We start from the raw sequence: 12,397 nt of genomic DNA on the forward strand, positions 1-12,397 counted from the left end.
AAGAGAGATTGACTAAGCTCAGACTTTTTTCTCTGGATAGAAGGAGAAAGAGAGGTGACCTGATCGAGGTATACAAGGTAATGAGAGGCATGGATAGAGTCAATAGCCAGAGACTTTTCCCCAGGGCAGGACTGACTGGCACGAGGGGCCATAGTCCTATGATATTAGGAGGAAGATATATAGGAGACGTTAGAGGTAAGTTCTTTACGCAGAGAGTTGTGAATGCATGGAATGCTTTGCCAGTGGTGGTGATGGTGGAGGCAGGGTCAATAGGGACATTTAAGCAAATGCTGGACATGCACATGGACAGCAGTGAATTGTGGGATGCGTATGTTAGGTTATTTCATTTTAGATTAGGAATAATCATCGGCACAACATCGTGGGCCGAAGGGCCCGTTCTGTGCTGTACATTTCTATGTTCTATATGTTCTTTTTAAGATGCTCCTTTAAAACCTGATTTGGAGGTGCCAGTGTTGGACTGGTGTGTTAACGTTTAAAAAATCTCAACACCAATTTATAGTTCAACAGGTTTATTTGGAAGCACTAGCTTTTGGAGCACCGCTTTTCCTTCAGTTGGTTGTGGAGTATAAGATCGTAAGACACAGAATTTATAACAGAAGTTTATAGTGTGATGCAACTGAAATTATATATTAAGTCTCTCATCTTTTAGAATGACCATGTTGGTTTTAGTTCTTTCATATGTAAATCCCAGAACTTTTAAGTTACATTCGGAAGTGAACTTTTACAGTAGGTACCATGTCAGCTCAGATAATGTATTGTCAGCTCAGATAATGTATTGAAGGTGTGAGGCTGTCTGTGCCCCAAAGTTCAGACTGATTCTATTTCTTAAAGGGACTAAAAAAAAATGGATTCATGCAGTTTTTGAGCAAAATAAAATGTAATTCTGCAAGTACAAATTCACCTCACAAACTTAAGTATGAATATCTGAGAGAGAGAGTGTCTGTGTGTAAGAGGGGTATAAGTCTGAGGGGGGGTTGAGTGTATGTGAAGGCGGGTCTATAGGAGTGTGAGTGTATAGTGCAGTGGGGTCACCTGTAGTGTGACATGAACCCAAGGTTCCAGTTGAGGCCATCCCCTTGGGTACCAAACCTGGCTATCAGCCTCTGCTCGGCCACTTTGTGTTGTTGCCTGTCCTGAAGTCTGCCTTGGAGGATGGTTGCCCAAAGGTCTGAGGTCGAATGTCCCGAATCACTGAAGGGACTGGGAGGGAATACTCCTGTCTGTTGATTTGTTGTGTGGTGTCAGTTCATCTGTTGTAGCCTCTGCTTGGTAATGCCAATGTACCATGCCTCTGGGCATCCTTGCCTGCAGTGTATGAGATAGACGACCTGCTGCATACATGGTGGGTGCTGTCCCCATGTGTAATGGCAGTATCCGTGTCAACACTCTTGCCATGACAAGGTTGTATGGTGTTGTCCTAAAAGCCGGGCAGTTTGCTGTGAACAATGATCTATCTGAATTTTGGTGGTTGTTTAAAGGCGAGAAGTGGAGGTGTGGGGAAGGTCTTGGCGAGGTGCACTTCCTCATTGATAATGTGTTGCAGGCTGCGAAGAACATGGCGTAATGTTTTGGCTCCTGAGAAGTACTGGACAACGATGGGTGCCCTGTCAGTTGCAGCTCATGTCTATCTCCTGAGGAGATCATTACGGCATGTCGGAACTGGTGGTTGATGAGTTGAGCATCATACCTCGTTCTTATGAAGGCATCCTTGATCACTTCCAAATGCCCATCAAACTCCTCCTCATCTGAACAGATTTTGCGTATGTGTGGGGCTTGTCTGTAGGAGATGGCTGTTTTAATATCTTGGGTGGAAGCTGGAGAAGTGTAGCATTGAGGTTATCGGTAGGTTTACTGTAGAGTGATGTGCTGAGGTACCCGTCCTTGATGGAGATGCAAGAATGAGACAGATACTAAAAAGTAGCCCGTGATGAGTTTGGTGGGATGAAATTTGTTGATATTACTGTGTAGTTGTTTCAGTGACTCCTAGCCATGGGTCCAGAGGAAGAAATGCCATCAATATACCTGATGTATCATGTTGGTTGGAGGTCCTGCGTAGAGAAGTAGTCCTGTTCGAACCTGTGCATGAAAATGTTGGCATTTTGGGGTACAGATTTGGTCCCCATGGCTATTGTGTGTCTGGATGAAGAACTGGTTGTCAAAGGTAAAAACGTTGTGGTCAAGGATAAAGCAGATAAGGTGCCTTGGAGATTAACAGTTGTTGGTGTTGAGTACTGAGGCTGTTGTCGCAATGCTGTCATTGATGCCGTCATGCTGGCGGTTGCTGGTGTAGAGTGCTGAAACATCCATTGTGATGAGGAATATTTCTGGTTCAACTGGTCCATGAGTGCTGAGTTCCTGTCAGAAAGAAGCTGGGGGTCCCCTGTACAATGGGTTTCAAGATGCCTTCGACCTAACCAGAGAGGTTCTCACACCGGGTCCCATTGCCTGATATGATGAGACGTGTTGGTTTTGTGTATCTTTGGAAGGCAATAGAAAGGCATGTTTAAAATATGCCTCTTTGACTAAGCTTTTTTGGCCATGTCTCAATTTTGCTACCTTTTGCTTTGTATAATAGTCATATGATTTCAATCCTTGGGATGTTTTGCATATTATTAAAGGTGTGATATAGATATGAGTGGTTTGTACTTGAGAAATTTAGGTTTGTTTCCCGTCCTTTTTTGAATAAGTGCGTTACATGTGCTATCGTTCAATTCAGTGGGACCTTTCCTGAATCTTGAAGCATTGGATTTTAATTTTCAAAAGCTTACAACTTCATGGTGAGGACAGTGCAGGAGAGAGAGAGAGAGAGAGAACCTGCACAGTTGCTGCCTTTGCTGTTTGAATTCGTGTATCACTGGACATCGGAGTGCATCTGGGAAAATTAACAGTGAAATTCACAACTAATCTTGGAGGAACTGTTGGGCGAAGTTCACAGCACAGAATCCAATAAGTTAATTGTTGTTTTAAGTCTGCCCAAGAGAAAGGCTGCAGTAGTGAGTATAGTGGATTCTTTCTTGAGATATCTTTTTTGGAGATAAGTCTCTTGATTAAACTTAAAATATTTAGCCATAGCTGTTAATTTAACCTGTTTGTAGAGGAATAAGACGGTGTTATTTTCTGGGTCTGTAGATTGTGAAGGAGCAAAAATAGCCTTTGCAGTGATATGTACTTCTTGTCAGATGTGGGAGTTTAAAGAGAGTTTAAGGGTTACTGCGGATTATATCTGCCATAAATGCTGTTGGATGCGAACCTTATCAGATCGAGTGAATCGGTTGGAGAGATAGATACAAGCGATGATGAATTTGCAACAGCAACATTATGTGATGGATGGCAGTTATAGGAAGGGGGGCAAGTCTCAGATACAGTCACATAGATGGGTTAACTCCAGGAAGGGTGAAAGAGGTCGGCACCTAGGGCAGGAGTCATTTATGGATATACCCATTTCAAACCGGTATGCTGTTTTGGAAAATGTAGGGGGTGATGGATTCTCAGGGGAACATAGCACGAACAGCCAAGTTTCTGGTATTGAGACTGGCTCTAATGCAACAAGGGGTATGTCCGCTTCCAAGAGATCAATTGTGTTAGGGGATTCTGTAGTCTGAGGTACAGACAGACGTTTCTGTGGCCAGCAGAGAAAAACCAGAATGGTATGTTGCTTCCCTGGTGCCAGGATCAAGGATGTCTCTGAGAGGGTGCAGAATGTTCTCACGGGGGAGAGGGGCCAGCAGGAGGTCATTGTCCACATTGGGACCAATGACATTGGAAGGGAAAAGGTTGAGACTCTGAAGGGAGATTACAGAGAGTTAGGCAGAAATTTAAAAAGAAGATCCTCAAGGGTAGTAGTATCTGGATTACTCACAGTGCTACGAGCTAGTGAGGGCAGGGATAGGAGGATAGAGCAGATGAATGCATGGCTGAGGAGCTGGTGTATGGGAGAAGGATTCACATTTTGGATCATTGGAATCTCTTTTGGGTTAGAAGTGACCTGTACAAGAAGGACAGATTGCACCTAAATTGGAAGGGGTCTAATATATTGGCAGGGAAATTTGCTAGAACTGCTTGGGAGGATTTAAACTAGTAAGATGGGGGCGTGGGACACAGGGAAATAGTTCGATCTCTTTCCTCACTGAGATGGGTACAGCTGAGAACAGAAGTGAGTCAGTCAAGGCAGGCAGGGACAAGGTAGGACTAATAAATTAAACTGCATTTATTTCAATGCAAGGGGCCTAACAGGGAAGGCAGATGAACTCAGGGCATGGTAGGAACATGGGACTGGGATATCATAGCAATTACGGAAACATGGCTCAGGGATGGGCAGGACTGGCAGCTTAATGTTCCAGGATACAATAGCTACAGGAAGGATAGAAAGGGAGGCAAGGGGGGTGGCATTTTTGTTAAGGGATAGCATTACAGCTGTGCTGAGGGAGGATATTCCCGGAAATACATCCAGGGAAGCTATTTGGGTGGAACTGAGAAATAAGAAAGGGCAGATCACCTTTATTGGGATTGTATTATAGACCCCCGAATAGTCAGAGGGAAATTGAGAAACAAACTTGTAAGGAGATCTCAGCTATCTGTAAGAATAACAGGGTAGTTATGGTAGGTGATTTTAACTTTTAAAACATTGATTGGAACTGCCATAGTGTTAAAGGTTTAGATGGAGAGGAATTTCTTAAGTGTGTACAAGACCATTTTCTGATTCAGTATGTGGATGTACCTACTAGAGTAGGTGCAGAACATGATCTACTCTTGGAAAATAAGGCAGGGCAGGTGACTGAGGTGTCAGTGGGGGAGCACTGTGGGGCCAGCGACCATAATTCTATTTGTTTTAAAATAGAGATGGAAAAGGATAGACCAGATCTAAAAGTTGAAGTTCTAAATTGGAGAAAGGCCAATTTTGACTGTATTAGGCAAGAACTTTTGAAAGCTGATTGGAGGCAGATGTTCGCAGGTAAAGGGATGCTGGAAAATGGGAAGCCTTCAGAAATGAGATAACAAGAATCCAGAGAAAGTATATTCCTGTCAGGGTGAAAGGGAAGGCTGGTAGGTACAGGGAATGCTGGATGACTAAAGAAATTGAGGGTGTGGTTAAGAAAAAGAAGGAAGCATATGTCAGGTATAGACAGGATAGATCGAGTGAATCCTTAGAGTATAAAGAAAGTAGGAGTATACTTAAGAGGGAAATCAGGAGGGCAAAAAGGGGACATGAGATAGCTTTGGAAAATAGAATTAAGGAGAATCTAAAGGGTTTTACTTATACACTTAATGGTAAGGTCCTGGGGAGTGTTGCTGAACAAAGAGACCTTGGAGTGCAGGTTCATAGCTCCTTGAAAGTGGAGTCGCAGGTAGATAGGATAGTGAAGAAGGCGTTTGGTATGCTTTCCTTTATTGGTCAGAGTATTGAGTACAGGAGATGGGAGGTCATGTTGTGGTTGTACAGGACATTGGTTAGGCCACTTTTGGAATATTGCGTGCAATTCTGGTCTCCTTCCTATCGGAAAGATGTTGTGAAACTTGAAAGGGTTCAGAAAAGATTTACAAGGATGTTGCCAGGGTTGGAGGATCTGAGCTGCAGGGAGAGTCTGAACAGGCTGGGGCTGTTTTCCCTGTAGTGTCGGAGGCTGAGGGGTGACCTTATAGAGGTTTACAAAATTGAGGGGCTTGGATAGGATAAATAGGCAAAGTCTTTTCCCTGGGGTGGGGGAGTCCAGAACTAGAGGGCATAGGTTTAGGGTGAGGGGAAAGATATAAAAGAGACCTAAGGGGCAACTTTTTCACGCAGAGGATAGTACGTGTATGGAATGAGCTGCCAGAGGATGTAGTGGAGGCTGGTACAATTGCAACATTTAAGAGTCATTTGGATGGGTATATGAAAAGGAAGGGTTTGGAAGGATATGGGCCAGGTGCTGGCAGGTGGGGCAAGATTGGGTTGGGATATCTGGTCAGCATGGATGGGTTGGACCGAAGGGTCTGTTTCCATGCGGTACATCTCTATGACTCTGACAAAAGGGTAACTAGGGAGAGAATAGGGCCCCTCAAAGATCAGCAAAGCGTCCTTTGTGTGGAGCCCCAGAAAATGGGGGAGATACTAAATGAATATTTTGCATCAGTATTTACTGTGGAAAAGAATATGGAAGATATAGGCTGTAGGGCAATAGATGGTGACATCTTGCAAAATGTCCAGATTACAGACGAGAAAGTGCTGGATGTCTTGAAACGGTTAAAGGTGGATAAATCCCCAGGACCTGATCAAGTGTACCCGAGAAGTGATTGCTGGGCCTCTTGCTGAGATATTTGTGTCATCGATAGTCACAGGTGAGGAGCCGGAAGACTGGAGGTTGGCAAACGTGGTGCCACTGTTTAAGAAGGGCGGTAAAGACAAGCCAGGGAACTATAGCCCGGTGAGCCTGACCTTGGTGGTGGGCAAGTTGTTGGAGGGAATCCTGAGGCACAGGATGTACATGTATTTGGAAAGGCAAGGACTGCTTTGGGATAGTCAACATGGCTTTGTGCATGGGAAATCATGTCTCACAAACTTGATTGAGTTTTTTGAAGAAGTATCAAAGAAGATTGATGAGGGCAGAGCAGTAGATGTGATCTGTATGGACTTCAGTAAGGCGTTCGACAAAGTTTCCCATGGGAGACTGATTAGCAAGGTTAGATCTCATGGAATACAGGGGGAACCATCCATTTGGATACAGAACTGGCTCAAAGATGGCGGTGGTAGAGGGTTGTTTTTCTGACTGGAGGCCTGTGACCAGTGGAGTGCCGCAAGGATCGGTGCTGGGCCCTCTACTTTTTGTCATTTACATAACTGATTTGGATGCGAGCATAAGAGGTATAGTTAGTAAGTTTGCAGATGACACCAAAATTGGAGGTGTAGTGGACAGCGAAGAGGGTTACCTCAGATTACAACAGGATCTTAACCAGATGGGCCAATGGGCTGAGAAGTGACAGATGGAGTTTAATTTAAATAAATCCGAGGTGCTGCATTTTGGGAAAGCAAATCTTAGCAGGACTTATACACTTAAATGGTAAGGTCCTAGGGAGCGTTGCTGAAGAAAGAGACCTTGGAGTGCAGGTTCATAGCTCCTTGAAAGGGGAGTCGCGGGAAGATAGGATAGTGATGAAGGCGTTTGGAATGCTTTCCTTTATTGGTCAGAATATTGAGTACAGGAGTTGGGAGGTCATGTTGCGGCTGTACAGGACATTGGTTAGGCCACTGTTGGAATATTGCGTGCAATTCTGGTCTCCTTCCTATTGGAAAGATGTTGTGAAACTTGAAAGGGTTCAGAAAAGATTTACAAGGATGTTGCCAGGGTTGGAGGATCTGAGCTACAGGGAGAGTCTGAACAAGCTGGGGCTGTTTTCCCTGGAGCGTTGGAGACTGAGGGGGTGACCTTATAGAGGTTTTACAAAATTGTGAGGGGCATGGATAGGATAAATAGGCAAAGTCTTTTCCCTGGGGTGGGGGAGTCCAGAACTAGAGGGCATAGGTCTAGGGTGAGAGAGGAAAGATATAGGAGAGACCTAATGGACAACTTTTTCACGCAGAGCGTGGTACGTGTATGGAATGTGGTGGAGGCTGGTACAATTGCAACATTTAAGAGGCATTTGGTTGGGTATATGAATAGGAAGGTGCTGGCAGGCGGGATTGGATTGGGTTGGGATATCTAGTCGGCATGGACGAGTTGGACCGTGCTGTATATCTCTATGATTCTATGATTTGCCACTTTTAGGACCTTTTTGATTTAAGTGACTTACTGCCTTTTTAAAATTTATGTTAGTCATTTAAAACTTTGTTTCAAGTGACTGCTAATGTTACTATTCATTCTCCCATTTCAATTTCCACTTTTGCTAGATTTGTATAAAAATTGTTGGAACTCAGGAAGTATCTAAGCAAGAAGCTGGCAAATGTGGCATTTCTGCCTTGGACCAAAAGAATAGCAGCAGAAGAGGATTTAAGATCATTGCCAAAAGTTGTTACCTTGAGTAGTTCAGTGTTGAGAGCTCATTTCACCATTGCTCGACAAATTGGGAGTGGGACGTACAAAGTTACCACTATGTGCTGTAAAATCAAAATACTACAGATGCTGGAGGCCTGGAATAAAAATAGGAAGTGGTGGGTGAAACTCAGCAGGTCTTCCATAGAAGAGTAATTTTTAAGTTAAAACACTGTAACTTTGTCTACCCAGAGATGCTGCCAGGCTTGCTAAGTTTCTCCAACTTTGCTTGTTTTTTTTTCAGTCTACTTAGTTAAAAGTTGCATTTAATTATGCTTTGTTTTTTTCAAGCATTCAATTTCTTTTTTTTTAAATGTGTGTTGTTTAGTGCTGTAATTGGACAATTTTTTGTTTGCACAAAGCAGCTTCGAATATGTTTTACTGGCTAAGTCAGATCTCAGCTACTAACATAGCTTGATTTGTTTGAGTTTTAACAAAGCGTTCTCTGCTGAAATAGATTTGTGTGATGCTACAGGTTTTTCCTTAACAATGAAACAAGCTTATGAAACAAATTGTTATAAAATAGAATAAACCAAACCATCTAGCTACAATACAAATTCAAATATTAAGTGCACAGTAAAGCATACTCCCATTAATCCCAAAACAGTCCTTTTTATGTATTGAAAAGAAACCAAGTAGTTTTTGTATAGTGCCCAAAACACCATTTGTACAATAATCGCAGCAGAATCTTTGTAGCTAACACTTCAGTAGCTTTTGTTATTTGTGACTTCCAAAACTTGAATTGCAGATAGCTTCTTTCTGGAGCTATTGTACACCTGCTATAATGTACTTTAAAAAAATCTTTTCAAGTGTTTATCTCAGAACTTCTGGTCAGGGGCTAACACTAGCTCTTCGCTCTAAGGAAACCTATTTCTTGACATATTCTTCCTTTTGGGGAGCATTGTTTTTTATAGACATCCTATCCTTCATAGAAATGCTCCAAACTCAAAACTTTTCAAAATCCTCTCTCTCTCGTGTGTGCTCTCTCTCATCTGTGGGGACTTTCCTTCAGACTAAGGAACCTCTCTGGACTTTCTAAACTATAGGGGAGACAGTGGTCTAGTGGTGTTGCCTCTGGACTGTTAATCGAAAGACCCGGATAATGGGTCCCCTAGCACTTTGGGTTTGAATCCCGCTATGACAATTGGTGAAAGTAAGACTTTAATGAAGACCATGAATCTGTTGTTGATTGTTGGAAAAACCCATCTGGATCACTAATGTCCTTTTAGGGAAAGAAACTGCCATTGATAGCTGGTCTGTCTTGCATGTGTTTCCAGATGCATAGCAATGTTATTGACTCTTACCACCATGCAGGCAATAAATGCTGGCCTAGCTGGTGACGCCTGTGAATGAACTTTCAAAAAAATGAAACTTGTTTATCTTGTTCAATTGTAAAACACAACCAATGTACCCAAACTCATAATTCTAAAGGCAGCTTCCAACACTTGTCTTAAAATAAATCACCACTGTTACAGAATTACAGTAATCTCCCTGGCATATGGCATGCACAGGAAATGGAATTGGGGCTGGTGCTGGTTGCATGAGAGATATTGCAGACTCTGAGAACTCTACTCTTTACTGCCCCAAACTGAATACGTATTTTTAAAAACAAGCAGCCAGGACTGCTGCTAAAAGCCAGTATACCTGGCTGCAATATGTCATTCTGTCTTTATTATTAAAGTAAATCCCAAAAAAACTTTAAAGCATCTGATCCATTTATTGAATTCTCATGCAAGAACTTCAGGCACACTGAAAACTCTCCAGTTGCTAACTCAAAAACTAGAAACCAAACTTGCAATACTTAATATTAAAACATATACAAATATATAAATAAATATCTTTGATTTCCCTTTTATGCTCTACACTGAACAAGCTATTGCATCTTTCTGCAAGAGAGGTGCTGAGAATCTGAAAACCTGACTAGTACGGGGGAAAAATAGGTTATTAGTAATTGAGTTTTGAAAATTATTTGCATTTTCTTTTAAAACATACTGTTCATAATCTTATGTTCATACGTGATATTTGAAGGCTTGAAAGGTCTTTTTAGCATCTCAGCAGTAGAAAAGTAACACTTGTTTTTCTCAAAATTAACCTAATACTTTCAAAATCAACTGGAGTATTCTATTTTCTTTAATAGATGTCTCTCTATCCTGTTGCTACTTGTATTAATAACTATGATAAAAGCCAGGACTGCAGTTTGCTTAAAGACTAAAATAGGTAATCTGGTTTTTAAGTAGTAGTTTTTTTGGACATAGGTGTCACTGGCAAGGTTGACATTTGTTGCTCTGGAATGGTGATGGTCATCTTAAACCACACAATTATGGTTTGACAGGCTAAGTGGCTTGCAGTTAAGTCAACCATATTCTTATGGTTCTAAATGTGGCAAATACCCTTCCTATAAGAAATTCAGGGAATTCAGCAAGATTTTTTGGACACACTCTAGTTCTGTGACTTTTTTTTCCTCCAGAATGTTTTGAAATCCACTTTTTAAATTTCTCAAGCTGCTGGTCTGTGGCTTAAATTTGAATTCTGAGTTGCTGTTTGTCCAGGAAAAATGTAAGAATTTTTAAACATGGACTTTGAAAATTTTATGCTGATTTTTATTTGCATGAAATCACGTTAAGTGAAAATTTTGAATCTGTGTGGGCCTTTGATTTGATGTCATTTATACACCTTGATAAAGTGGTTCATAGTTTTGATAGGTTACCTGCATTGAAAAGTTTTGCATTAGCTAAAATCCATTTCTATTTGAGGCTGTTAAAACTGTTCATTGTAAATTATTAGAATTATTTAAGGAGGAGAACTGTGAAGAAACTGGTTGTATGGAAACTGATTTGACCTCCAACAAATGAACTGCATCAGTTACATCATTGGATGCTAGTTATTTTGGGGGAAAGGAAATTGTTTCCTTTGGGGAGGTATATTAATGAAATTACAAAAGCCATAGAGAATGAAATAAAGAAGTAATGTTTTTTTGACGGACAAAGCAAAGTAAAATTTCAATTCTGTTGCATTCCCCCACATCATTTGAGATTCTAATGAGGACTAGTTGTGTTCAAGTATTTTTTTTGAAAATGTTATGAAGACACATCTGCAAACTTGTCTGTAGAAAGGAAACATACAAGTAAATGGGTGGATTCAAGTTAAATCTGAGTTAATAATCTTTTTACACTTAAATTCATTTGTAGTACAATGGGGCCAATTTTCTACCATAATCCAATTTTTTTTTCTTAACTTTTCTAAAATCTTTCATGTTAATTTGATAATAGAAATTGCACAGAAGTTAGAATAGATAACAAATAAATTAACACTATGTTGTCAAGAGATGAGGGTTGATAATGTTTGAAAAGATACCTTTTTGGAAGATTAATCAGAGGAAAAGAGAGGCTCCAACATTTGAAGAGTCTGTTCCTACCAGCATTGATGTTCTAAGGATTATCCAGAATCTATAGTGAAAGATGAAAGTTGGAAGACTATGGAGTGTTGAACTGAAAATCACCATTTTTAAATTTAAATTGGTTAACAGACTAGGGAGAATAGCATGGAAGTTTGGGGTGGTGGGTTAACGAAGATGGGTAAACTTGGCTGAACGCAGGACTTGAATTTATAAAAATACACTTGGAGCATGGAAAAGATATGGGGCTAGCACAAAGGGAATTTTAAAAAGTCAATCACCTGAAATTGTCGAAACAGTGTAATGGCTGAACTTAAAGTAACTAGTTCTGGCAAGAGGGTGTGTGGTTTGAAACATAGCTCTGACTCAAAGTTTTGAATGGTCTGGTTCAGTCTTGGTGCATTGGTGTGGATGATAAAGAAGTGTAGTTTATGATGGCTTCAGTCACCCTAAGTTTTATTTCTGAGATTATAATTTCTTTGATCACAATCTTCTCAAGTATGTACTATATTCATATAATATTGTTTTTCATGTCAGGAAGTGTGAACATATTAAATTTAATTTGTTACCATTTCAGTGTGACCGGAATGCCCAAAGAAAAATATGATCCATCTGATCCCCGGAGAATGTATACAATTATGTCTTCAGAAGAAGCAGCAAATGGGAAAAAATCATACTGGGCAGAGTTGGAAATCAGTGGTGAGTACTATGCATGAATTCACCTATGTACTTTTATACAATTTTTAAAAATTAAATTTAAAATCTATTGCATACCTGAGACCAGCATGCACATTTACTCTCCTGAGATGTATGAAAATAATCATATAACTTGACATTTGTAGAAAGGTTTTACTTGCCCTGACTGTAAAGGCTGTTCAGTGCAATGGAATGTAGTTTATCGATTTTGGTCATTGTTTACTGTCAGCACAGCTAGATGTATATAAATTCCCCATATACTGTGTTCCAGCATCTGATAATG

At 40.8% G+C, this 12,397-nt stretch overlaps 1 protein-coding gene across 4 annotated transcripts in view; it reads left to right on the forward strand.

Moving 5' to 3' along the window:
* Window positions 1–12,397, forward strand: part of LOC122556644 (CCR4-NOT transcription complex subunit 6) — an 87,394-nt gene that overhangs the window by 25,044 nt on the left and 49,953 nt on the right. For all 4 annotated transcript variants that reach the window (XM_043703610.2, XM_043703611.2, XM_043703612.2 and 1 more), the window contains exon 2: window positions 11,996–12,117. In XM_043703610.2, the coding sequence (XP_043559545.1) occupies window positions 12,006–12,117 (112 nt within the window). In that variant the 5' untranslated portion in view covers window positions 11,996–12,005. The remainder of the gene's footprint in view (window positions 1–11,995; window positions 12,118–12,397) is intronic.

This window comes from Chiloscyllium plagiosum, unplaced genomic scaffold (genome assembly GCF_037043375.1).
Source record: "Chiloscyllium plagiosum isolate Xiang-an unplaced genomic scaffold, Cpla_swu_hap1 HiC_scaffold_16, whole genome shotgun sequence".
NCBI lineage: Eukaryota > Metazoa > Chordata > Chondrichthyes > Orectolobiformes > Hemiscylliidae > Chiloscyllium > Chiloscyllium plagiosum.